General features: G+C 33.7%; 3 protein-coding genes across 7 annotated transcripts; 1 reads left to right on the top strand and 2 right to left on the bottom strand.

Moving 5' to 3' along the window:
• Window positions 1-4,540: 4,540 nt before the first annotated feature.
• LOC144473102 (spliceosome associated factor 3, U4/U6 recycling protein) lies at window positions 4,541-8,561 on the top strand. Of its 4 annotated transcripts, none has more exons than XM_078186693.1 (7): window positions 4,541-4,639; window positions 4,826-5,271; window positions 5,358-5,539; window positions 5,622-6,493; window positions 6,568-7,192; window positions 7,453-7,600; window positions 7,684-8,561. In XM_078186693.1, the coding sequence occupies exons 2-7, from the start codon at window positions 4,827-4,829 to the stop codon at window positions 8,109-8,111; spliced, it is 2,700 nt and encodes an 899-aa protein (XP_078042819.1). In that variant the 5' UTR covers window positions 4,541-4,639; window position 4,826; the 3' UTR covers window positions 8,112-8,561. The 4 variants fall into 4 exon arrangements, with proteins under 4 accessions (XP_078042819.1, XP_078042818.1, XP_078042817.1 ...); XM_078186692.1 differs by having other exon boundaries at window positions 4,639-4,747; XM_078186694.1 differs by lacking the exon at window positions 4,541-4,639 and adding an exon at window positions 4,696-4,724.
• Window positions 8,562-8,784: 223 nt separating this feature from the next.
• Window positions 8,785-18,120, bottom strand: LOC144472741 (uncharacterized). The gene is made up of 4 exons (XM_078186069.1): window positions 17,801-18,120; window positions 12,806-13,060; window positions 10,482-10,827; window positions 8,785-9,562 (listed from the first exon to the last, which is right to left on the bottom strand). The coding sequence occupies exons 2-4, from the start codon at window positions 13,034-13,036 to the stop codon at window positions 9,195-9,197; spliced, it is 945 nt and encodes a 314-aa protein (XP_078042195.1). The 5' UTR covers window positions 13,037-13,060; window positions 17,801-18,120; the 3' UTR covers window positions 8,785-9,194.
• A 6,689-nt stretch (window positions 18,121-24,809) lies between these two features.
• Window positions 24,810-27,200, bottom strand: LOC144472742 (uncharacterized). 2 transcript variants are annotated; one of them, XM_078186071.1, is made up of 3 exons: window positions 27,065-27,200; window positions 26,812-26,912; window positions 24,810-26,092 (listed from the first exon to the last, which is right to left on the bottom strand). In XM_078186071.1, the coding sequence occupies exons 2-3, from the start codon at window positions 26,866-26,868 to the stop codon at window positions 25,892-25,894; spliced, it is 258 nt and encodes an 85-aa protein (XP_078042197.1). In that variant the 5' UTR covers window positions 26,869-26,912; window positions 27,065-27,200; the 3' UTR covers window positions 24,810-25,891. The 2 variants fall into 2 exon arrangements, with proteins under 2 accessions (XP_078042197.1, XP_078042196.1); XM_078186070.1 differs by having other exon boundaries at window positions 26,812-26,895.
• Between the last annotated feature and the right edge of the window lie 388 nt (window positions 27,201-27,588).

Below are 27,588 nucleotides of genomic sequence, written 5' to 3'. Positions count from 1 at the left end.
TTGGATGCTGAGTCTACTTTAATTCAGGAACGCGAATGGCGTCGGAGAAGAGCTCTGTAACTAATTACAGACAAATAATATAATAAAATATAATGAAAAATTCGTTTAAAAAAGTACCTAATGAAAATGGCGTTCAGGAAAAGCTCTTCAGCAATATGATAGTGTGCGCAACTATTTCAAATAATGACAGCGTTAAATAAATTAAATAACAGCGTTGAATAAATTTAATTAACAACCGTAAAATAAATTTATTAGCAGTCGTGAAATAAATTCAATGACAGTCGTGAAATAAATTTAAAAACTAAACCGCGGATATAATGCATTTGTAATATAATACAAGCTGAATATTATCCAAAGTACTAGTTTCAACTCTTTTAAGGATCTTTTTACAATTTCAAAGTTTCTTTGTTCATTGTTATCGTATATTTCTACAATCTACAATGTTCAATATTAATTAAATAATTATAATGCAATACTATAATTAAATAATAAGTAACTCGATTAATTTGAAATAGTAACGTGCACGCAGTTCATTTAATTGTCTAACCTACAACTAACTATGCATAGCGGATTAGTATATGGAACTGAATGACTTAGAATTCGAGCGATATAAATCTTGCGGTTCCGTGTAAATGACTTCATTAATATTAATAGATCCGGCACGAGAAATTCTTGAAGGATTAACCTTTAAACAAACAGTCGAGCCTCGTTTGCTATTTTTACGAATAGATAGAGGAATAAAATTGATCTGTCTGAAAATTGAAATGATTTAAAAACAAAGCCTAAGAAATTGATACCTCTTTTAATTTCTTTGCGGATTGTTTCCGTTTAATTTAAAATCATTGTAGAGAATCTCGAAACGTGAACAGCTTCACGTGTCAATGAAAACACAATTTTGTAACAATATACGATATTACGTTCGAAATCTTTCCTTTTATTCCAACAATACGGTGATTATTCTAATGATGTCCATTACCTATGAGGAATTCTGATAACGACGATCCGAAACGTCATTAAGATATTGTATTCTCCAAACTGGTGTTGCATTATTTTATAGACCGACTGACGTCATTACTAATACACCATGATATGTGACTATTAACTGATAGACGACAGGAGTAACCGCAAATTCGTTGTCAACTTTCTGTGGGTAAAACCGAATCGTGAACTGAATAATCATTTGGTAAACTTTTACGCATGCAATTGTACAGGGTTTTTCGTATATCTTATTTATAACAATATTTTTCTTTCTTTTTCGGATACAGAGGTTTTATGAATAATGAAAATTAATAGAAATTCGATAAATTAATAGAAAATATAGTGCATCGTATACACAGAATTACAACATTGATAAAGGCAGTTTTGAAAGAAATATCTGAGGTCGTTTAAAAAGATAAGACGTCTCCAACAACGAATCGTACGTCCGGATACTAATGTCACAGGAAACGATCGCGCGTTTCTAGTATTTGCTCTTACACCATTATGTTATTCACGTACGATTATAAATTCGCAGTCACCTGGTAATAGATGAATAATTTCGCATAGGAAAAAGACAACACAATGCAAAGATGTAATTGTGATTATTAGCTAGCAATTCTATGTAATAGAACTTCGATCATTTCTGTGAATCTCTTGTTTTAGGTGTCATTGCGTAACAGGCCATGTATATATTACAGTCTGTTGCGGTATTAACTTACCTCTATAACAAAATAAATAACAATAGCGAAATTAAGAAAAATTAATAGTTCATTGATTTCGCGTACGGTAAAAGAAGACAAGTTCGTTTCATTCAAATCTGATAGGAAAAGCCATAGTTGTTTGAAAAATTTTTCTGAGAAACGTTAATAATTTAATACGATTTTACTAATGCGATATAACGCGCACTGTATTGTTCCGGCAACCATAAAAATATACTTAATCGTTAATGCAACATTTTTTATGAAGTCCGATAGATAATTTATAGCTTTGTCGCTAGGCCTGGTATTTAATTTTACGATCGGTTGTACAACGTAACTTAGAACGATAAATAATAAGTAGAATCAGCGTTGACTGACAGTTAATTTGTCATTTTTTTTTTCCATTATTCCAGGTACTTATTTCACAATGGACGCGCTAATCTTTCGGATGGGTCGTCAAACTCTTGCATGCCGAACATGCAATCCTTTTCATTCGACGTTTAAAAAGCGGTAGTTTCCCGGGCGAAATGGTTTTCTTGGCATAACTGGCTTTTTTTTCTTTTCTCACTTTCGACGCAACCCGACGTGCACACCGGGATTCCCTGCCGGCATTCGAACACAATAAAATCAAATCGCCTACGGTCAACAAGAGAACGAGGAAAAGTAACAGCCATTTTGTAGTCGAACGTGGACGCGCGTTCGACTTCCACGATATTTAAAACTATTACGGTACACTTAGCAAAATCTTTATACACGAATTAGTGCTATTAAACAATTTATAATTTACAGTATGGATTCACGAAAATTTACTTCCAATCAACGTAAAAATTATGAAATTCTTTTAAATCGACTATTAAAATTTCGTTTGTATCAGAATTAAACGCACAAGCGATTGTTATATAATTTATTACGAAATGCTTGTTAACTCTGTCAGCAGCTTTAACATTTACGAAACGAGTTAAATAATATCAATACATTTGGGACAGTCTAACCTGTTTAACTTTTACATATAAATATTAACAAAATGTATTTAGCGGATGCATTACATTTAAATTACGTCTAGATTACATTCAGATTACATTTAGATTACAATCGAACGAATAATAGTTCGAAAACAATATAATGAAAGCATAATTAAATTAAACAACTCTTTCTAGAAACAATTATTATCCATTTATAATCATTATGATCTGCCCAGAAATATTTTGTTATTCAATCGTAGAGAGACAAGTACAAATTACTGTCTAAATTACAGGTGTAATACGAAGATTTACAACGCATTGTTGTTAACACGGTAGAAAGCGCAGCAGGTAGAAGAATATGTTGAAGAGAGCTACTTACCACCGCATTTCTACAAACGCTCTCCGTCACGCTGTCCAAAAAATATTTACACAGCGTCGCAGGTACTGCTTCACGGAAGTTAAACGTTCGTTGAACGAAATCTGCGGGGACGAGAGCAAAGTACATATCATTTAAGTACAACGGTCCCGAGCCGAAATCCATTGTATAAGGACGCGTTCGAACCTCACCTGGGCACGTATCTCCGAGCATATTTCAATGGTATCCTGCATCGGTTCAACCAGCACCTCCTGGACCACTTGACGAACTTCCGATTCCCTTTCCCACGATCTTTTCCCGCTGTTCCTGGAGATAACATCGTCACATGTTTAAAACGATAGATAACCGTGTTATTCGCAGACAATGGGATCCATTCAGACGCGAATCAATCGTGAACAATTTATATAGTACGTATCATATTTGGGACAAGAGGGGGATTGTTTTGATGCTCCGGATAGCGAATTTATAGCGAATCGTAAATAGAGAAGGTACGATCATATACCACGCTTCCAAATTATTCAAATTTTCTTTTCGCCTTTAATATATAATACTATAAATTATCCTTTAATACATAATATAATATAATATTATTTAGAGCGATATTTTATAATATTATTTATTATCACGAGCTTAAAACTAATATGTCTTCCTTTTGGATTCATTGAATTAATCCGAAATTCATTTCTTTTCATTTTTGATTATTCAAAGAAGCCGAAAATTTCTTTATTTTTCCGCATTAAATAGAATTTATTTTTATACCATATAATTTTCGTGCGAATAATCGCCAATTTATAATCTACACCATTTTACTGTGCACCCAGCACCGAATGATTGAAAGAAATAAAACGAAACTAGCAAATTCGGTGTATTATCGTCTTCATAGACGAGAAGCTAGCCCTTCTAACGTTTACCGTGCTCGTGCAATCTCAACTTTCCCGCGCATCCGTTCTGTTGACACACCATCTGAAACATGTGGCGCGAAATTGAAGCTTCAAATATTTTGATTTAAAAATGTTGAAAATTATAAAAAAATTTTCTTTAACACATTCACGACCACGCGTCATGTATGTGTGACGCATCGATTTTGTTGAACAGGTCCACAGTGGACCGCAACGAGTGTACATTGAATTCGAGCGCAATCGTAAACATGTCCAATACGCGAGAATGATCTCTTATGGTTCCGTCCGGCAATGATGAAGACGATGCAGCTTCGTAGTTCTCGTTCGGCTGTTTATATTAATACCAGCAGAGTCTTTAAAATAAAGTCGAAGTTACATTATGTATAAAGTACATGAAGCATTCTATTTAACAATTTGTACACCGCTTGATCCGACGTCGATGCATACCCGAAATTTTCGCCGTTTCCCTCCTTGCCTTCGACTACGAGGCAACGCTATTGAGCTATGAATTGTCAGCCAATCAGTGTAAAACAATTTCTGCTACTTATACTCCCTAAGGTAGCATGCAGCGACCGGCGAGTCCTGACATAACCTGAGATATCATCTAAGCTTTATGTACTACCGCTATAATATTCAAATAAATCATCGGCCAATCGGAGCAAAGAAAATTTCTACACAGATTCCCAGCTAAAAGAATCAAGCTTTGACCTGGACGTGCGCGCAAGGGTAGGTCCAATTACTGTGTGTACACACATACAACATAAAAACATCTAAACACTGACATAACCTTTGAAGGTTGAAGATTGTTGATGTGCAGTGTCTATTACGATCTTCGTAACTATTCGTTGTTATAACAGTACGTTGCGTACCTCAGAATACTTTATTGTTAAAAGTAAAATTTATTTGATTCAGAATGGAAGAAATGGATATCGGAAGTGAGGAAAATAACGATAACATATCGTGTGACAGCCAGGTTGACAAAGAAGATGATTCGAACATGATCGAAAGCGAAGCTGATGAAAATGAGAATAATGATTCTGCTGACGATCAGAATGAAGACGAGGACAACGACGACGACGATGATAAGAATGCCGACGAGGCAGAGGTGAAAGCTTTGGAAGCTGCTCTCGCTCAAACACCGTACGATTATGCAAGCCACGTAGCGCTTATTAATAAATTGCAAAAAATGGGCGAATTAGAACGGCTGCGTGCTGCCAGAGAAAATATGAGCTCTAAGTATCCCTTGAGCCCCGAACTGTGGTTGTCCTGGATGCGCGATGAGATTAAGATAGCTACAACGCCAGAAGAGAGAGCGGAAGTGGTTAAATTATGCGAAAGAGCTGTCAAAGACTACCTTTGTAAGTTTCACCTTTAAAAACATTTCATTTGCTTTGAACTTTCGTTACAGTGACAAATAAAATTAAAAATAAATCTATTGTTACAGCTGTAGAAGTATGGTTGGAATACTTACAGTTTAGTATCGGTAATATGGGAACTGACAAGGACGCAGCAAAAAATGTTCGACAATTGTTCGAGCGGGCATTAACTGCAGTTGGATTACACACTATTAAGGGTGCGATAATATGGGAGGCATTTAGAGAATTCGAAGCTGTTTTATATACATTGGTAAGGACAAACAATCAAGTACAAAATATTATCAATGTAACAATAAAAACATTGTATACCTAGTTCTCATATATTTTATTAGATCGATTCTTCAAATCAAGCAGAGAAAAAGGAACAGCTGGAACGTATTGGAAATTTATTCAAAAGACAACTAGCTTGCCCTCTTTTAGACATGGAAAATACTTATGAAGAATACGAGACTTGGCGTAACGCGGATGGAGCGGAGGCTGTTTTCGATGACAAAATCGTAGTCGGAGGATACGAAAGAGCTTCAGCCAAACTTAATGATCGTTTACCCTACGAAGAGAAAATCGTCTCCTCGCAGGCTGAAAGTGAACTATTAGATGCATACAAGGCATATTTGCTTTACGAAAAGCAACATGGAGACCCAGGACGAATAACTGTTTTATATGAAAGAACAATTACCGATCTAAGTTTAGAAGTGTCAGTTTGGCTTGATTATCTTACATATTTGGAAAACAACATCAAAATTGAATCTATCTTGGACCAGGTGTATCAAAGAGCATCAAGAAATGTTCCCTGGTGCGCAAAGATTTGGCAGAAATGGATAAGATCGTCCGAGAAATGGAACAAACCAGTAATAGAAGTTCAAACGATATTAGAGAACGCTTTACTAACCGCTATAACCCCGGATAATTATCGAGATTTGTGGATGACGTATCTGGAATACTTAAGACGAAGAGTCGATCAATCTTCCGACGAACAAAAACAATTAGAAGTATTATGTAATACGTTTAACAGAGCGTGTGAACACTTAGCAAAATCTTTCGGTTTAGATGGCGATCCTAATTGTGTCATTTTACAATATTGGGCAAGAACCGAAGCCATACTCGGTAATAACATGGAAAAGGCTAGGTCACTGTGGGCTGATATCTTATCACAAGGACATTCTGGTACTGCATCCTACTGGATGGAATACATTTCGCTAGAAAGGTAACTTTACATTATATTAGATTAATACAACGTCAAATAATATTTCTTAATTACATAGTTCTGTCAATGCACAGGTGTTATGGGAATACTAAACATTTGAGAAAGCTGTACCAAAAAGCCCTTAACTCTGTAAAAGATTGGCCAGAAAGTATCGCGAACTCGTGGATAGATTTTGAAAGAGACGAAGGCACGTTGGAGCAAATGGAACATTGCGAATCCCGGACGCAAGAGAAGCTAGAGAAGGTAGCCGAGGAGAGACAGAAGTCACAGCAAAATGTTAATCACGAGCTGTCACCATCGCATAATAAGAAAACTTATAAGAGGAGAATAGACGAAAGTGGAAAATGGAAGATTTTAGAATCTTCCCCGCCAAAACTTGCGAAGAGGAGCATATTTAACCCAAAGGGAAATCAAGGTCGTGTGAGTTTGGAAAGGATGTTTAGAGATCCTGAGGAACAAAAACCAAAGATTGCTCCACCGCCTGGTTTCAAAGCACCGGAAGAATTTCGAATAGAGATAGACAACTCTGAAGAAGTCGACGATAAAATAACTGTTTTCATAAGTAATTTAGACTACACTGCAACGGAAGAAGAGATCAGAGATGCTTTGCAACCGGCTGGTCCGATTACGGCATTTAAAATGATACGAGATTACAAAGGACGCAGCAAGGGATACTGCTATGTGCAACTAAGTAGCACGGTATGATACACTGCTTCTACATATACATATTACGGAATCATAGCGTACAAAGCGTATACCTGCATGTACAATGTAGCATGTGAATTGAAGGTTATTGAGAAAGAGTAGTAGGTAGCGCTGAAAGAAATATTTAATACTTTTAATATATGTATGTATCTTATAGCAATACTGTGATTAAATTTAATTGTTGCTGAACGTTCGCGCATTATCCTCTACCACATTTTTTCGAATTAATTCGTAATAAAATTCTGTTTTTACAGGAAGCCGTAGAAGAAGCTCTAAAATTAGACAGAACTCCTATAAGAGAACGACCAATGTTCGTGTCAAGATGTAATCCCAACAAAACCACGAGGACACCGGGATTTAAATACAGTTCCACTCTTGAAAAGAATAAACTGTTTATTAAAGGTATATTTTATCTAATGATAAAATTTTATTAATATAAGCTACATTTTAACAAGGTTTTGAATACTTCTTTTTTAATCAAATAGGTTTACCTCTAACAATGACGAAACCAGAACTTGAAAAAATCTACAAGCGCTTTGGAACATTAAAAGAAGTTCGTGTGGTTACTTACCGTAACGGGCATTCGAAGGGGCTGGCTTACGTGGAATACGACGATGAATCCAGCGCCAGTAATGCTCTCTTAGCTACCGATAACATGAAACTCGGCGATAAAGTTATTAGCGTAGCTATAAGCCAACCACCTGAACGAAAGCCTGTACCTGTACAGATTATATCTCTAGGTAGTACCACAGTTAGCAGAACTTCGATTGGTATGCCTAAAAAAGTGTTGTTTATGGTGCCGCGTAGTGTTAAAGCTGCCGCCACTAATGATAGTGTGAACACCGCTACAGATTACGTTACACAAAAATTGAATAATCAAGACTTTAGAAACATGTTACTGAATAAAAAATAATTTACCATTATATATTTCGTTCTGCAAAATCTTATTTCTACGAATTAATAAATTGAATACACGAAACATCTCCGATTTAAATGTATACATGCGGTTATTCTTTCAAAATTTAAAAAAGGTAAAAATTATGATTATAATTAACATTTTTAACAATAATCGTATGTATACATTTAAACTGAATTCACTGTGGTCGGTATAGAATAAATCACCTAAGTTAAAAATAATTTGATTAATGAAAAGTTGTGTTGTAGACATCCTACTTTCAAAGTGGATGTATTTAGATCATTTGAATTTTGGTTTTTACTCTTACATTCGTTAAAGAAACTATCCAGGAGAGCACAGAGGATTCTTCCTATGATGATAATCATAGCGGTACATAGCTGTGGATCACGGTACACCCTTCTTCATAAGTCTTTGGTTCACTTGTTTCTAAAATTATTTTTAGAACAATTAAAGTCGCAATGACATATAGGTCATTAGCAACATGTTCTGTTAATTAATAATGTATGTTAATTAAAAAAAATTGTAGAGAGTGTTTATTTTTCTTAATGAAATCATTTCTTCTGCACACATCGATCCAATTGGATAGTAATTGTATATAAACAGTAGTAATTCTAGATTTACTATGAAAGGTTAATTCTTAAAAAAGAAAAAAAAACAGTACGGCTAAATAGTATCAGTTTATAGAAAATAAATACATTTAATGTAACATTGTATATATACAAGATGGAACTATGTGCCAAAAACGTGAACGCACTGAACAAAAATGGAAATACTCTCACAGATACATACACATCGCGATTATAAAATATTTTCGATGCACACATACGTCCGCGGTTATGAAAGTGAACGAAGGGAACACCGATCGAAGCGTACGCTCCAATAAATCAGCGTAACCGCTAGTCTCCCTTCTAATTACCAATTTTTTTACGCAAATATCATTTTACAAGCAAGGCAGTACAAAAATCTCCCGCCGAAGTGTTTCCGACATATCGTTCGCCAGAACATTATCACAAAAGTCGAACAATCTCCTTATAGTTCTCTCTTATTTTCATTACTACGTGAAGTATAAATCGTCCAATTCTACAACTGTAGTGGTGCATTGTACGTGTTGTGCTTTTTATGCCTCGGCGGAGCGACAGGTGGACTTTCAGGTGCCAACAATCGACTGGTCATGAGCCATTTTTTGGCTCTGCCAGCGTGATAGTAATACGAGTAAAGCAACGCCATAGCTGCCAGCACAACCAGAAGGCACGTACCAGCGATAACGATACTGAACAGCCAGAACGGCCCCGTCGGTTTTGGCACCGAAGTCGGCTCTGTCGGCGATTTTTCACCGGGCACAGTCGGCGGCACCGCGGGAGGTCTCGGCGACAAAGGTTCTACGTCGTCGCCGATGGTAATGTCCGCGCAAGAACGGAACTCTTCTTGAGGTCCGCATCCCACAGCACCTGAAAATAAAATTGTCGAATTTAGAACACGTTTCCTAACCTGTTTCGCTAGTTGAGAAATTATTCTAATTTTCATAATTTAGCTAGTAAAATCATTACTGATCGCTGTGCATCGCACAAAAGTGTTTTTGGGGTTATTTTCATATTTGATAAGTATATTTAAATATTTTATACATAAAACAAAAGAAAAGCTAACGTTTGTAATTACCAAAATGAAAAGAAATACGCGTACGAAATAAAAGGAACAATTACTATCGACAATTTTGTCCAAGACATTTAAATGTAATAAAATCGTTACTCAATGCAACCACGACAGTGTTTTTAATCATTATGAAGAAATCGTGCAATGCTTGTACTAATTACGTAATATTTATTACATGCAGAAAGTGAACTAATACATCCACCTTTATTCAAGTGGAATACTAATATCATTTAGCTTTCACTTGCTTGGTTCATCATCTTAAACAGACTAATTTCAAAATAGTTCTTGTCGCGTTAAAGGAAACATTTAAAATGTTTTCGCGTACGAAATATTATTATTTTACGTACATTAGAAATATAAATATATTATTTCAAATATAAATATGACTATTTCACAGAATAAATACATTGTAAAATATACGATGTCGCGTTAGTTTAGTAAAAGATGTGATTTTAATTTGCAGAGAAGTTATTGTTACAAAATAAGATTTTACAATCGTTGACTCTAAATTCCTGAATTGTTATTAAAGTATTTATTTATTATTTAAGCTATTTATTTTTACATAATTAAAAACTACGGCCAAATATTCGTTTTACCATTCAATTTGAATTCTTGTTAACTAACGTTCGAGCCACGTCTATCGTTAGAAGCGTCGCTTTCGGTTTAACGAGAAAACTATGCTACGGAAATGCTGTTAAACAGCCAGGGGGGCAATACCTGTTCCGTTTCCGCAGTCCCCCCAATTATTCCCGGCTATGTACCGCCATTGGAAGACGCATTGGGCGCATGTCAGGTCGTCTGGTAATTTGTAGTAAGCCTCGAAAATCTTGTTCCCCGGGCCCGGATAATATCTGGTCGATCCGTTCTCCATTCGTAGAACATATTTGTCCAAACAGTCCTGGTTGACTTCTTTCCCCTTGTGGGACATCGCACACGCGCGAAACTCAAAGTAACCATGATGATTCGCTGTCAGTTCCACTCGTACCGGTATTACGGAACCAGTACGATACTTTCTTACGATCACGCTGTTTCCGTATTTTCCGCCGGTTTCGTGTGGGCGAGGCTGCGATCAAATAAATATAATTATATTGTCTATATCAATTATAAATACATTACATATATTACATACATCACATACATTACATAGATTATAATAATATTATAATTCTTTTCAGAATGAAATTGCAGAAGAACGTTTATCTATTTACTGCGACTATAAATAGTGCGATACATGTGTTTAGAAGCTGAATTTGCACACAATAAGCATTCTTCGACTTCTAAATTGTTCATCGCACATATCTTATCAGATATAATGAAACTAAATCAAAACCTTTGTAACAATAATGAAAGAAAAATTAAAGACAGCTAAAAGAGCATTTAAATTAGTCACGATGCATGCGTATGTGTCATTTAGGAGTGAATTTGCATAAAATATGCATTCTTCGACTTCTAAAACGTATCCTGTCGAGTTCTAATGATACCCAAACTAAGTTCATACATAATTAGTGCCAAAGCAATTAATGACAATTATAAACGTTCTTTGCGGACGAGGAATTTTTTTAAGTATTAAAAATAATTGCCTCGGATAATTTGATTATTTACCATAGAAGTAAATGGAAGGTATAGGCACAATACGTCCTTACTATTTATCGTGTGAATTATCAAATTATACGTCTGCAAGTTTTTAAGTGAGATGCGTAGCCTTAAAGCTGTCATTATGGCAGCATTTATAATTATAATAATAATAATTAGTATTACTAATATCTCATAATTAATTATCTCATAACTAACTAGTCTTAGTAATACAATTATTACTAATATATCATAATTAATTACCTCATAACCAATTAATCTTATTAATACAATTATTACTTAATTATTACTTAAATTATAGCATAACTTATAGAAGAATTTAGTAGAAAAGTATGACGGAGGGTGCAAGCAACGAGAGTTCTCTGACCAAGAATTTGCTGGAATTTCGTCGCGCATCCGTCGGAAATTTGTTGAGCAAGGAGAGGCGAGTTTCGTGTCTCGCAGGATATATTTTTCGGGATAATGTCGAAATTGTCTGATGCTGTTACAGCGGGTGCATGTGCACTCGACAGACCGAAAAGCCGCAAATAGTAATTTATACCGTGTTGCAAGGACGTCACTAGGAGATAATTGCCACCGACTTTATTGTCGGATTTTCGTTTTAAAAAGTAAAATATTTCATTTGTTGTAACAAATTTTAAAGATAATATTTTAAACAGTATTTTATTTGACGAGCATTGAAAATATTTGTGACATAGTACAGAAGATTTGATTTATTTAATTCTTTGGTCAACACTGTGCTTTAACCCTTTGCAATTAAAGCCATTTTAACTGAAAATCCAAAATATTTTTACAGACTGATAGTGTATCCATTTTATATAACCTGGAGCATTTTTTATACATTATATAAATAAAATTATGTGTAATTTTTCATAGAAAGCTAAGACTGCTTGAAATTCTTTTCTTTTTTACATTATTTAGAATTAAAAAATTTTTATTTTACGATAAATTTGCTGCTATAAAACAGAGTTTGTATTTAAAATAACAATTCGCTTTACCATATATTTCGAACCACGAGTTCTCCACGTTTCTTTTAGGTATCCTTATAAGAAGTTTTATACAGTTATTCGTAATCTTGCGTAGGAGCTCGGATAACTCGTCAAAGTCCCGTTAGACGATTTCAATATTTTGCGTGTAAAACGAGAACGGAGAGAATTAGCATTGTAGCGTTACCTTTTTTAGAATGTGTTTCCCCTTGACAGCAAATTATATAATATGTTTATGCTTGCACGTTGTGCATACATATATGAGATAAAGAAAAAGATTTTGTTAAAAAATGACTTAAAAAATGTTCAAATGAATTATTGACTGTCCAAATAAATTGTTGAGTGTTCAAATAAATTATTAACTGTTGAAAAAAAATTATTGACTATTCAAATAAATAAGTATTAGTGACTAGGTTTTTCTTGATAAATTGAATTTATTTATAGCTTAAGTTTCCATCTTACCGCCGGCATGTCCCAAGCGTCCCCGCAGATCCCGCAGTTCCCTTTGTTTCGTTGCCATTGCCTCGTGAAGCCGCCGCAGTAACATTCGTGATCATTGTAATCGTGGGGCGTATCGAAACCGTATCGCCACATCGAGGCTCTCGAGGGTGGCTCTATTAATCTTCCATGGGCCGAAGCTTTCCTTACGACGAGCGCGCTTATGAGTAACAAACTGAACGTGTAGAGGCGCATCCTTGCAGCGACGAGTCCAACACCCTAAAATTTCATGTATCCAAATCATTGCAACGTTCGATTGTTAGTTTTTAGTTTAGCATTGTTATTTCATTCAATTAACACGATCACAAAAATTGCCACGGTGTCAAAGTTGTTTCATTTAATAATACTGGAACTAGATAGTTAAAATCTATGGTGGCAACTATTTGTTTAACTAATTTTGCATTCTGAAAATTTTAGTAACATTCTGTTTGTTCGAATATATATTATATAAGGTAATATATTGTAATAATATGTTATATATTATAGAAGGTAATATATTATAATAATATATTATATTTTACAGAAGGTTATATATTGTAATAATATTTAACTTATAATAATATTGGTCTCGTAGAGCCAACTTGCAATTATACATTTAACTGTTATTTATTTAAAAAAAAAATCTAAACACAAATCCTTATTTTCAACAAATCGTTCTTAAACAAATTATCTATCGGAATGTTATCTGAGCACCGTATCTCAGTGATCGGAAGTAAAGAAAGTAGAAAACGGTGGAAAGCGGACTATTGAAGAAAACAACTTTTACCGGAAATGTATGAATGGCCTAATTACATGGTCCAAAACAAAATCTACGTACTAGAGAACAGGTGTATTCTATCAAGTACTTGGCGTAAAAAGATTTACATAGCGGCATTTACTTTCCAAAATAAATGCAGAAATATCGGTTTCGTTGCCTTTCACACAGGAACGATGCACCCCTTTGACAAAAATACTGAAAATAGTTTTTCAATATTTATAATAGTTTTTATTCAAGATACAAATTTGCTATAGTATCAGCAATACTTGCACAGCTACTGAATTCGAATATCTGGCGATGATCAGCCTGCGTAAACTAGGCTTTAGATTTCCACGGAAATACAACTCCGTGGAAACTAGGCTAATTACAAGGTCAATACACGTTCACATTTCTCTATTTTTAATGTTTTAATTGCTCTATTAGCGCTCTGCGTTAATCGTCACAAGACTAACGTAATCAAGAATTATTGAACGAAACCGCGAAAACGCGTCAAGATGGTGACGTCAAACTCTTTATTTTTCAATAAAAGTAATATTGCGGATTATTTAAAAATTCATTATTAGCTAATTCCTATGAAAAATTTATTATAAATAATTTTACCTTCTATTTCAAATCAATTATAATTAATTTTACTACTTATTTCAAATCAATTATAATTAAATTTATCTCCTATTTCAAATCAATTATAATTAATTTTACCTCCTATTTCAAATCGATTAAAAATTAAGTTTCCATTAACAATCACGTTTATTATTATTTACCGTGAGGCAGAGGAGCCTGGAAGTCTGAACCGGATCGAGAACTCGTTAAAATTGAATATAACAATCGCTAAAATTGAATACAATGTGGCTTAAAAGAATAAATATCTATTAATTTTTCATCCGAAAATTGTTTAAAACATTGTCGAAACATGAATAAATACTCTTTGCAAATGTGACTGCAAAAGGTATTACAGTTTCTTTGCGAGAAATACCAGAAGATGTGTCAAAATGAATTAAATAATATGGCCGGAACGCGAGATTTTAACAATGCCTCGAAGTTGGACTCAGCTAAATTCCCTTCTGGGAGGCCACGGCCAACTGGACACAAAGGAGAAACTGGGAAACCGGTTGGGTACAAGGCACACCACTGTCGTGAACTAGCTATCAGAACCTTACGCGAATATCTATCTTATCGTGTATGCACCTATATTGATTGGACGAAAGGGAAAATACCGATACTCCTGAGTCAGCATTGTTTTTTGCCAGAATTAATGAAAGCCGCGTGTCATTAGCGAAACATCATTCATGATATTCAACGATGTTGCACGATTTTAACGAACGCGCACCGTTCATCGTAACTAACGGGAAAAACTGCAATCCGATTCGATGATAATGACAGTTCCGACGTTAAGTTAAACGTAATGCGAAATTATGGTGATTCATGGACTGGAAAGCAACCGGCGAGAAGTGACGAAGCGAGAGAAATGACGAAACCACTCGGCTAGCGGCATTATTAATGTTTTTTGTTGGAACTGTTCCTTTAATTAAACCGAAATGCAAACAGTATAACAAATTACCAAAGAATCTATTCGGTTTTCAAAAAAATCCTATAGTAAATATATGATATAGTAAATATGCTATACTATCATATAGTAAATATACCGCGCCGTTATTAAATTTTATATTTTTCTAAAACGATGGAAATAAGAGGATAAAAGTACTATGGCTAATACACCTTGGCTAAAAGTTATAATTAGGTATGATGCTGATCTTTATGCATTTATGGCAGTTACGAAGCTTTAAGATACGAGAAACGTACAAATTAACAACGTTTAATAGCATTTTTATATTCTAAATTTTGTAAAATGACATATGAAACGATAATAATATTAATATTATAATTTGCATAAATTTTGATATCGCTGCATAAGGAAGAATAAATAAATAATAAAAAAGAATGAATAGATAAATAAATTCAATCATGACTAACGAAGAAATTATTCTTGAATAAATAGCGTCGTAACATAAACTGTAGCATCATCACACTTGCACTAACAATATCAACAATTTTATTGAACGTTTTAAATGTAAATGGAAAGTATAATTTGCCGATGGAAATGCTCGTTTATGTAAAAATGCGTTTTCTAAAGATACACATAAATTCTTGTCTATGGGTCGTAGTCTAGTTACTAGTAATTGAATTGAATATGTATTCCGAAAGTAGGTAGACTGAAATTGTGTGAATGGCATACCTAATGCAACGTGTCGACTTAGAAATATTATTCCGCGGAGACTAATATGCAAGAATGAATTTCACTGCCACGTAGTAATAAATTAAAGTACGTAGCTGCGCAGGGTTGATTGGAAAGTCTGTGACAGGCTTTTAACCACTTTAAAGTACTTTACTTATATTTTATTTATTATACTTTACTTATACTTTATTTATTATATTTTATTTGCTTTAGTTCAAGGCAGTTTCGTATTTTATTGTATTTGTTACTCGCGATGATTTACGATATTTTTTATACCTCTCGTGTACCACGTTATCGATCGATCTTAATTGATATCATAATTTCGATTTCATCGATATTCAAGCTTTCCTAAAAATGGAATAATATTCAGTCAATAGAAAGTGATAATAACTAATAGAAACGTTTTAACTCTCTCTCTCTCAAAAAAAAAAAAGACAACTTGTATCTCCACGCGCTGTCGATTCTGATAACGTTAGATAAAATTTTATTTTAAAGGACTGAAAGGATAGCGAGCTTCAACAACTTTTTACTATACCTTTTCTGATGCCAACGATTTCATGCGCATATAATTAAATATGATTTGCATACGATTAAAGTCGCATCTGAGAACAGTCTATATTTTAAATTTTCCTACACGGAATATAGATCCGTGATACTGTGTATCAGGGAATTATAACTGAGAAAATGTAATTATTTCTAATACAGCAAATTGGACAATTTGTATACCGTAGACAAAATATATATTGTCGGCGAAGTCTTTTCTACGAAGACGCCTAAATAACATTTAATCAAGTTCATTTTCTTCAGCATTAACAATGCCAAGCATTACTGCTAGCATAATGCTGTTTCGTCAATGAAATCTGCACGCGTGCAAATTCGTCAAAATAAACAGTTCATTGAACTTATGTAGATACGTAAAGCAAACAGCACAATAATTCTATTCATTATGTTAATCGTGAAGCGCCCTTCATTCGGTGGTCTAATTTCACTGCGCGTCGTTGTCTGCTTGTTGTTATGTACATTCGATACGCTCGCAATGCATGATATACTTACCGATCTTAGAAAGTCGCTACCAAAAATTTACGACTGCGCTGACAATGAGACCACGAACTGTAGAAGTATGTTAGAAGAACACGTGTTAACAGAATATAAATTTTGCCTTCACATTTATAGTGTTAGCAAAATGATATCTCGCGTTTTGTAAATTCACACACTGTAATTGTTGCAAAGTGAAACGATACGAATAAAAAAAAAACAGTAGATTTCATGAAACTGTAAAAACTGATAAGAACTTGGAAAGTGATTTCGATATTATGTCGTCCTTTAATTATTATACTGAGAATGATTTATTAATGCAAGGAGAAGAACGATAGCATCAACGACGACACCTTTCGAAAATGTATTGTTCACAACGAGTAATTAAAACGAAAGTGTTAGAGTTCTGGGAAAAGTTCTCTCGCGCGACCTTTATGCAAATAAAGAAAGCCACGAGACCTCGATGAAATTTAGAATCCACCTGGCTGATATTGCAGATTGTTACTGATATAATATAAATAAACTGATTTAATGTAATATACATTTCTCTTTCCATCGTTTAAATCCTAAGCTGCATAATCTGTTCTTGCGAAGCATTAATGACGACTATTCTCAATTCATGAAAGAAGCATACAATTCCACTTTTCTAGCAATTGTTATCGAAGTATGCATTGAAAGTAACGCGTGCAAATTCCCGATAAATGTAGCTTTACAATCTCAACAATCGCACATGAAACAAACGTGAACCTATTGCTAACCTATTGCTGTGTATTTTAGAAACGTGCTAACACCTGAAACGTGGCATGTGTAAATGCTAAAATGTGCATAGAACAAAAGAGGAAATCTTCTTCGATCTGGCGAAACGTCTGAATTCGTTCGAAACATGGTCACGTGCGGATGATTAATATTCGAATATAATTAGGCTTCTCCGTACTTGCTTGACACGAAGGGCTTCGCGCGGTGGTCTTCTGTTTCCGCGATGGTGTTCGGCTTAATTCTCAGCGAGATAGCGGCGAATGTATCCGGAACAGGACACGTCTCACGGCACTGAACCACCTCGTTTGTCATCGAGGGTCAAAAGCCGGCGGCGAACACGTACCGTCCGTACCGTCTGTGGCGAAGAAACGAAAGGCGCGCGGACTCTCTTCGGAAGTGGGCACGTCTCTCGGGCACCATGGAAAAGGCCCAGACCCCGGTCACTCGACGACTGAGCTAAAGTTTGCCCGATGCCGTGTACGTACGGGCCCCCCTCGCGACGTAGGAGTAGGTCATTAGAACGAACCGATCGCCAGTATTCACGGCACGACACTGCACGACTCGATCTGGTATGCTACACCTATGTACGAACGCGCAGATGTCGTTCAGGGGAAAAGATCGCATCCGGAGGCGCTCCCCGTGCCTTTCCTATAGCGGACGCAATTTCTATTAAAAAAAATAACAGTGCCCACTATTCTCGTTCAAAATGTCAAAAATTTCGAAAATACGTTACAACGCAACGTAAAGAATTTTTTCAAGTAATCTAGAAATAATAGAAAGCTATAGCTAAATCTACAAAAGCAAACAAAATCTTGTAGATAAACGAAATTTTATTTTTATTACAAAAAGAATGTTATATCTTTGTGCAACAGGAATGCGAAAAGAACAGTCTTTTTTCAATTCTGATAAATTTAATATGGAATTTAATAACCGCTGCTGTTTTTAATTATTTGAAATGTTCTACTTGTCGTCTAGTACCTCTATTAAATAAAAAGTAATAATAGTTATAGTTACAAGTGTAATGCTAATAGAAAATAGTTTAATGGGGCAGGATGTAATAACACCTGTAAATCAAATTGTTTAACAAATTTTTATTTGAAGTTCTCATAGCAGAGTTAATAATTACATTAATACGTGACACCTGCTGTTTAAAATTGGTGTGAAAAAATTGTTATTTTCCGCAGAAGTATAAAACGATTTCCACTTAGCAGTAAATTAACATCAGATCTGATTGATAGTCTAATAAGACCTTCAAGCACTGTACCAGTTACTTCGTAGACGCATAGTTCGAAGAGAATCAACAACCTTGACGATCATTTCTTTAGCATGCGAAATTCTAATATGTACGTGTAGCGAATATTGCACCTAATAATACGATATAAAGTCATTTTATTTAATCAATTTTCCTATTGACAAAGTGAAATTATTCTTACTATTATTCTCTATAAATAAAAAATAAACTGAAATGAAATTGTATTCTTTATTAAACGTTCAATGTAATAACATTCCTATAATATAAATTGCATGTTTGATTGAAGGTGCAATTTCATTTGATTCAATACAAATTACATTTATAATAAGCGTAATATACTGTAATTTAATTTACACGAGGTACATGAATGTTTATAGGCTTTAACTAACTATTATGAGAACGCTCGCGGAGAGTATATTGATATTATAGTAATTGGTACAGCAAGTTCGTTAAACCCGAATATTAGAATCAGCTGAAGAGTGAAATGTAGTCGAGATATCTTCAGTCGACAGTGCATAAAGTGTGAAGTTGAAGAAGCAGAAAATTAGTAAATATAAATGCAGTGGCTTCAGTTCGACTACTTTTAAAATCACTGTCTGGACTACATTTTTTCCAAGTTTTATTCTATTAAAAATTCATTCGAATTCCTCGGCTCGAATAGAAATTTTTTAAATAAAAAAAATACGCTTTCTGAAAGCGAATCGAATGAAGCACATGGGAAGTGATATAACAATCTGCGTTTCATTTTACCGCTTCATTACGAGTGATTGCCATTTTTATGGCAACTTTTACCCGGAACTTCGACCAAATAATTTCTGGTGTAACCGTGTCTTCGTGTTATTTAATTAAGACGCTTATTTCGACGACAAACGATTATGACTGGTCGTAAGATCACGCTTTACGGCGCTGATGATATACAGAACGTCTGCGTTTTACACAGATTACAACGATAGCTCCGTTTCTTCCTACGTTGACATCGAGTGACGGTCATACTTTCTCGTGACAATTGGCCGCAAATTGAGCAGAAAATTTATTGTCACTGGCAAAAAAGGGGGCATTGACGTTTCCGCAGATCGTGAAATTTCATTCGAGCGCACGGCTGCACAGCTTTTTAACGTATCGAAATTTACATTCGTCCTTAAGCTTCACTTATTTTTAATACATAAAATCTTGTACTCAATGGAGGTGGAAAATATGACTTTGTATAATATAATATACTTTGACAGATACAAAGCGTTCCTTTACAAATTATACGTCAACTATGTTCACAACGTTAAGAGGAATTATTATTTCCAAAAGCCGAATGAAATGCCTGAAATGTAGGAGATCGTGTAAACTATTACAACTAGATCACTCGAGCAAGTTCGTTTTGGAAAAATCATGCGCGTGTTACGCGAACGAAGCGATTCGATTGCATCGATGCAACACGAACTCTTGACGTCGAACAGATTCATCGACGCTTCCGCGAAGCTGTACTTTCGCAGGATACGCGACGGAAATTGAGCGGAAAGAATCTATAGTTCCCGAGTGCAACGCAAACACTATGAAAAGGAAATTGTAGATCGCCTCGGCGACTGGCCCCTGCCCGCGCGATTTCTCGTAAATTTCTAATCGATACGGCGGATCCAATTGATTCGCAGATGACACGGCCCCTCGGGGTTATTGCACTTTTCCTGGATGTTTCAACGACATTCCATTGGCTGCAGAAAAACTTTCTTCGTTTTTGTGTTCCAGTTCTTCTCTTCAGTCTAACTTGAAAACATACAGTTTTAATCTTACATGACAGGGGCACCGATGGCAGGGTTACGTCAAGGTTATAAAAAAAGAAGGTTATGTTAAGCAGAAAAACTTTCTTCTTTTTTCGTTCCAGTTCTTTTCCTCAGTCTAACTTGAAAGCATACATTTGCAATTTTACTTGTTAACTCTGATTCATGGAATCACTTAATAAAAACAAGTCTTTTTACCCCTTTGCGTAAACGTAAATTTCCATCGAGGGAATCAAAATCACGAGAACGACTTACTAACTGCATCCAGCACCCTGTATTGCATAAAACTAGAACATGTCATATTAAAGGGGACAAAATTAAACGAGACAAAAAAAATAACTTCTCGCTGATGTTCTGCTACGGTGTTAACAATTTATTACATAATAGTGTGATAAATGTTTAAGAAGATACAATTGTCTTGTCGTGTTACAATTTCTTTTTTTTTAACATACATCGAAGGATTGAGCAATCGTGTATCATACAATAGTTTTAAGCGGTTCATCGATTTTCAACGTTTGGTTCGTTTCTTACATCGCATAATATACCTGTCTAAATGTTTCAACGAAATTATTGCTATTCGCAAAACATTCATAAATATTTCAAACTGTTCAAGCGTTCCGGCAATACAACTCGGTGTCGGAACAACGTGTAAACAATGGAGAACTTGTACAAGATAGCAATCGATACGTCACGCTTATTCGTTTCATCTAAGTGTAAAACATGCGTTAAAGATTTACTTTGTTAACAATTTTTTAAAAACGTAAGAGATGTGCGAGGATCTTTATTAAACCCGAAACTGAATTTTTTTTTATTCTCGCATCTGAATCACAGCCCTAGATATTTTCAAACGTTCACGACGACAAATTTAATTGCAGCAACATTTCGAAAAATAATAATTTCCTAGACACTTCTATTACAATTCATTTATTCCCTTAAATTGAATCATTTTAAAAAATTCTTCACAATTTACTTAGAAAAAAATCTAACTAGAAACTGTGCCACGTTTTTAATAAAGAATTCCTCGCACAATAACAACATTTGATTTGGTTTGATTTGAAATGAAAGATCGCCGAGCCTCTTCCGATTATCGCGGATAAATTGCGAAACAGACTCTCGAGAAACCATGAAGATATGATATGTAAGCTACATGTAAACGCTGACTACATGTAAAATCAGCGTTGAACAAACTGAATGGTGTATGATAATAATTGACCAAAGCGTTTTGGCACGTTTAAAATGTGTTCCAGACCATTTTTCTCTTAACTTATATTTTACGTCTATTCTAAAATCATTTTTTTCACGTGCATTAAACTATTTATCGCCCAATCACAGCCACGTGCATTTAAACACATCGTACTTGTTTGAATTTAAATTATACAACACCCGTAACAGAAAAACACTGCGCGAAAATTGCTCATGTAACTCTTTAATTATTAAATTTATAGAGCGTTTTCAAAGCCATTATTTGTTAAGAATCACATTGAAATCTGAATTACAAATAAAATTAACTTCCCTGAAGAACTCATAACTGAACGTAAATTAAAAGATATAATAATTTAAATTATTATAAGCGTAAAAATGCGTGACTGTGATCGACGCCGTTATAATATGATTACACATATATGTATGAATGCAATTTCGTGTATATCGAGTCTAATTGCTTAGGTAAAGGCTAGAGATCAATCTAGGAACTGATTTATATTTTCAGTTACCATTCTTTACACGAAAACTGAAGTTCCTTTGTCCGATTTTAATAAGACACATGACTGGTTAACTGAAATATAGATTAGCCCTGATGAACATGTGAGTCACTGAGTATCACAAATATTTTCTTCCCCAATTTTATTAGTATTGACTTAGAGGGATTTCTCGCGAAGAGTGTCTACGTTTAATAAGTGATTGAATTTCGTGATTTAAGAGGATAATCTAATAATCTGAAAATAAAACTCAGTTACTCCATTCAGGCCAATATTATTAAAACGTTTACATAGTTCTTTGTTTTCAGTTAAGCAACGATAAGTTTTCGGTTCAGCAATAGTGAACAAGAAACGAAGAAATAGAACAAATGAATATTATTAAATTGTGTAGGAAAACTGTTTTAAATATATTTTAGATATCTACTTGAAAATTGAAAATTACATGAAATTTAGTATAATAAGATACGAATTGAATTTTTCGATATGAAATGAAAATATTTCATCCGAATTTACATAATTGATCAATTAATATAACTGGAAAGACACATTTCTCGTATTACTATGTTACAGAATCTTTTAACTTATAATTATCATAATAACACGTACTTAACTTCAACATAGCTTATGTAGATCGTTAAACGCACACCTGTGTCTTAAGGCAATGTTATTTCTCCATATCCTAATTTATGCAAGCCTAAGCTTTGCACATTTTTATCATTACTCTTGTGTTGTAAAATACACTTCCCCTCTTACTATATCATACACGCCCATACATACTACAAATCTCATTTACTTTGAACAAATACTTAAACACTATAATAAACATAATTTCTGTGCAATTAAATATTTCTATAATATAACGGTACAAGAACATAGTATGTCACTTGTAAAGAATATTTCACAAACATGCATAGTTTAGTATGTATGATGCAATTAAATCAAGAATCGTTAGAATTGCTAGAGATAGTTTCATATTGGCATACTATAACTGCATGTATAATAGTCATTTTGAATGGAAATATTTAGTAGATGAAAAGAAGTGTTAATCTTCGCTATATTTTACGTAAGATAATATTTTTGAGATCTTTTGATTATTTATAGAAACGATGGAATTACTAGTGATTTACACCGTCTTCAGTAGTAATTGCATTTTCGAGATTATAATAATAAAATTTGATTGAATATTCTTTAAAATATAAATATCATGTTGCTGCCATTCGGCGTACATGCGTCACATACATACATGTAACTACTACATTATGCAGTAAATGAGAACAAAATTTTACATTAACTTTGGCACTATTATCACACAGTTTACATAAATTGAGGGGCACAAACGCTTCACACATTCGAAAGAGAATGTTCAATGTGTAGAAGAATAAGTTAAAAGTACTTACAGACAAATAATTAGAATCGACATTTTTTTTAAGAAAATAAATAATATTATTTATAGTTGCAACTATAATTTATATAGATAATATCCTTAAATTTCCAAAAACATCCTTGTCACAAAGAGTTATCTTGAACTCATTTTTATGTAAACAATATGAAATGACATAATTTGTAAGTAATGATTTCAAATCGTACGTACGATACTCACATACGGTATTACTTAAAAATTAACATGTTTGAACAAAACAGTAATGTCTTCAAATCTTACTGGTACTCTCATTTTGTGAGGATATATAAGCATATAGATTGGCCCCAATATCACACTCACTGAGGAAGTCAAATAAGTTACTTGTCAATAGTACCTGTTGATCCCATACTATTTTAAAGCAATCATACATTAAAAGATTAAAATGTAACAATGACAGTAAACAGCATATAATGTATAGTAAGTCCTTTGAAGATCTTTAATTTTGAGCCACTAAAATCTTAAGACTTCGGATCAGATAATCAGCAAATTACCGAGCAACTATGTTAGATACATGAAAGTTGATAACAGAAATATTTTTTCAATATTTCGTAATACTGCCCTAATTGATTACATAACTACCTGTTGTTCATAATTGTAAAAATTATCTCATAATTTCCACACTTGATATTACTATTTAGATTCTAATAAATCAAATTCATTAATTCATTTGTTTTTATAACTACAAAATCATATGAATTTTACCTTGTACAACGAAATACAAGCTCTGTTATTTTGGGATAACAATATATACTATATATTTATATTATTTGATTCATAGTTATGAATGCAAACAGACTTTTATTTTATCTTTTTTTTATACACACATATAAAAAACTCATTTTCTATGTATTTTTCATATTTGTATCTTATTCTTTCATATTATAAAATACATATAATATATATATACGTGACGAGTTCTTTTTGACGAAATGTTGTAAGATTTTCAGAGGATTTCTATATTTAAGAATTTAATTTAGAAATGTATACTATAAGATGTGAGTAATCATCAGAAGATATAATTGCTGCTAAATAATAAATAAGACCTACGTGGATAAATTAAATAAACTTTTAATTTTTATATATGTATACAATTTAAAATATTGCAATTATTATAATCGTTTAGTAAAACGCTAAGAAATACAAATATTTAAACAAAATTAACATTAGAACTACCAGACCAGTCAAAATGATTGGTTAAAGTTTTTCATTCTATGGTTATTAAAATTATACGGATGTTATTGTAAAAAGATATTAAACGTCTTCATTTATTCCAGTATATATACTACAATTCATGCAAAGTCTGAATGAATTCAGTTTTCCAAGCACTTTTACTGCTTGATAGTTTTAGTGTTAATAATATACTGACCATGTACACATGTTATATTAAAAATAAAAATTACGGAAGTTTTCATTAATGAAAAAATTTTACTCTTTTTCTTCATTAATGTTGTAACAGCACACGGTTGGCGACCGTAATAGTCATAACAACTGTCCGCTTGCAGATACCAGGGATCGGGCCAGAAAATCTATCTTGATCTTTCCAAGCCTGGAAAGATAACTATACTCTGTATTCTTCATCGATTGCCGTGTACTGTTACGGAGCTGGGCGGCCGCGCGACAGCGTAGCCTGGGACAGTCCAAAAATTAGCGTCACCAAAAGTCAGCGACACGAAGTCGTTTTTCCCCCGCTAAACAGAGCGGTAGTTTAAAGAAAAATCTCCGCCCGCGCGTTTCCGGAAAAGGCATTACTTTTTCCGGCGACATGTATGAATACACTGAAAATTAGCAACTAGTTCTTCAATTCCGACTAAATCTATTAGAATCCACCCTTGATACATTGACCATTTTCGATTTTAAATAAATTCATAGCCAGATCTTGGTACAGTCCCTTCACAAGTACCTCATCCTAACGTTACAATGTCATATACGTGTCTTTTAAAGAATGTTTCACATAACTCTACAAACAATAAGTATGTGCTATTGCATTCAATCATCGCTACTCGAAAATTTTGTTTAAATCAATAAATTAGTTTTTAAAGAATTTAAAGGCAGTTTATGAAAATACATTAACTATATACTTATAGTATGAAATAGTTAATAAAAATAAGATAAAGATTCGCTAAGTATTCTAATTTTATTTTAACTGTGGATTTTTGTGTTGCTCCACAATCTTGCTACGCAGCAAATTAAAATGTCCGACAACTTGGGATAACTGCGTTTTAAGCGAATCTGAAAGTTGCTTTTGCAATTGCTGTACCTCCAATATCTCTCGATGAAGATTCTCATAATCTTTTGTGACTTGATGAACAGACCTTAATAGACGAAGCACAGAGATCTGTTAAAAGTACAAAATAAACAGCAACTTAAAGACAAAATATAATTGTCGATCTGGGATATAATGAAAACATTAAATTATAATATTTCACGCTAGTCGAATAAATAATTTTGATGACAAAGCATGAGAAAAAATAGAGAACCAAAACTGAAATTAAAATCACAGAACATAATCGCTTAGCCTGTACGTATTTATGTATGTATGCCTGTGTATGGATTTATACATACATGATATCTATTTTTATATTTTCTAACATCAAAAATTATTGAATGCAACAATAAAATAACTAAGTAAAATAGAAAATGGCAACCGTAATTAAAACTTGAATAAATTTCAATTACAATAGCATTATAAGAAAAACTTTCTTTGCAAATGTCAATTGTTAAAATTATCAATTACATTTTGATCATTTCATAAATGATTACTGTGACTTGTAATCGTAATTATTTTAGTACTAACTATTATATAAAACTATGAATTTGAATTGGATACGTTTATATAAAAAAAAAGGAATTTGTTATAAACACGATTGTTATCATTTTGTCGTGGTTAAAAAAATAAGACCAATTCATGTTAAATTCGATTCGTTAGAATATAAAAACAGTCACAGCTTATTTTTTACCAATTTTTGTGATTCATTTCTATATTAATGTTCACATATTTGAATACATTTTATAATTCGCTATTAACTTAGGAGCATTATTTTAAACAAAGCATACCTCGCTATCCGAGTTTTCAAATTGCTTCTCGAAAGTGTCAATTTTCCACGCGATCATATCCAATTTTCCATCAGCTTGTTTAACCTGTCGATTTAAAAGAACTGTGAAAAATATTTAAAACTATTCGCAGCAAAGAGACATTTGATCATTTGGTATTTATAAACTATTTGAATACGAGATTCATCATTTATAATCTGACCAAATGCACGGATTAAATAAAAGTCGAAGTTAGAAGTTATTTAAGATTACTTACACTCTGCTCCAAGTGTACGATTGTGGATTCCATGTTTGATTGTAATATATAAATGATTATTTTATACTAATAAAACGTAACTGACAGAACACTTGTGCGAAAGTGACGGTTGCTTTATCACGCTTGAATCGATATGTGCTCTACGCAAGTTTGAAAAGCTATGAGTATGTAGTGGTGCATACATAGAAACTATACATATGTAACGACACCACGGACTTTGGAACAGAAATAGAGGGACAGAGCATGGAGCACTCATTTTGGTAAGAGAGGCTATCTGCTCGGATCAGAGTATGCGTTCGAATCTTCTTTGAGATGTCTAGTAACTTTGAAAGTTTGGAGAATTTTAATAGTACGAAATTTTGAATAAACAATGTTGCGTAAGAATCCAGTGGATTATAATATCATTAATTTTACAATAAATAAAATACAGTCGTTTGAAGTTCCCTCGAAATAGTATTTAAAGATGGCGGTTTAACTAACTATGTTCACGTACGAGTAAGATGAGCCTACTTCAAACTGCAGCC

The sequence above is a fragment of the Augochlora pura genome, chromosome 7 (assembly GCF_028453695.1).
Source record: "Augochlora pura isolate Apur16 chromosome 7, APUR_v2.2.1, whole genome shotgun sequence".
Lineage (NCBI taxonomy): Eukaryota > Metazoa > Arthropoda > Insecta > Hymenoptera > Halictidae > Augochlora > Augochlora pura.
Note: the sequence above shows the minus strand (reverse complement) of the source record. Positions and strands in the feature narration are given on the sequence as shown.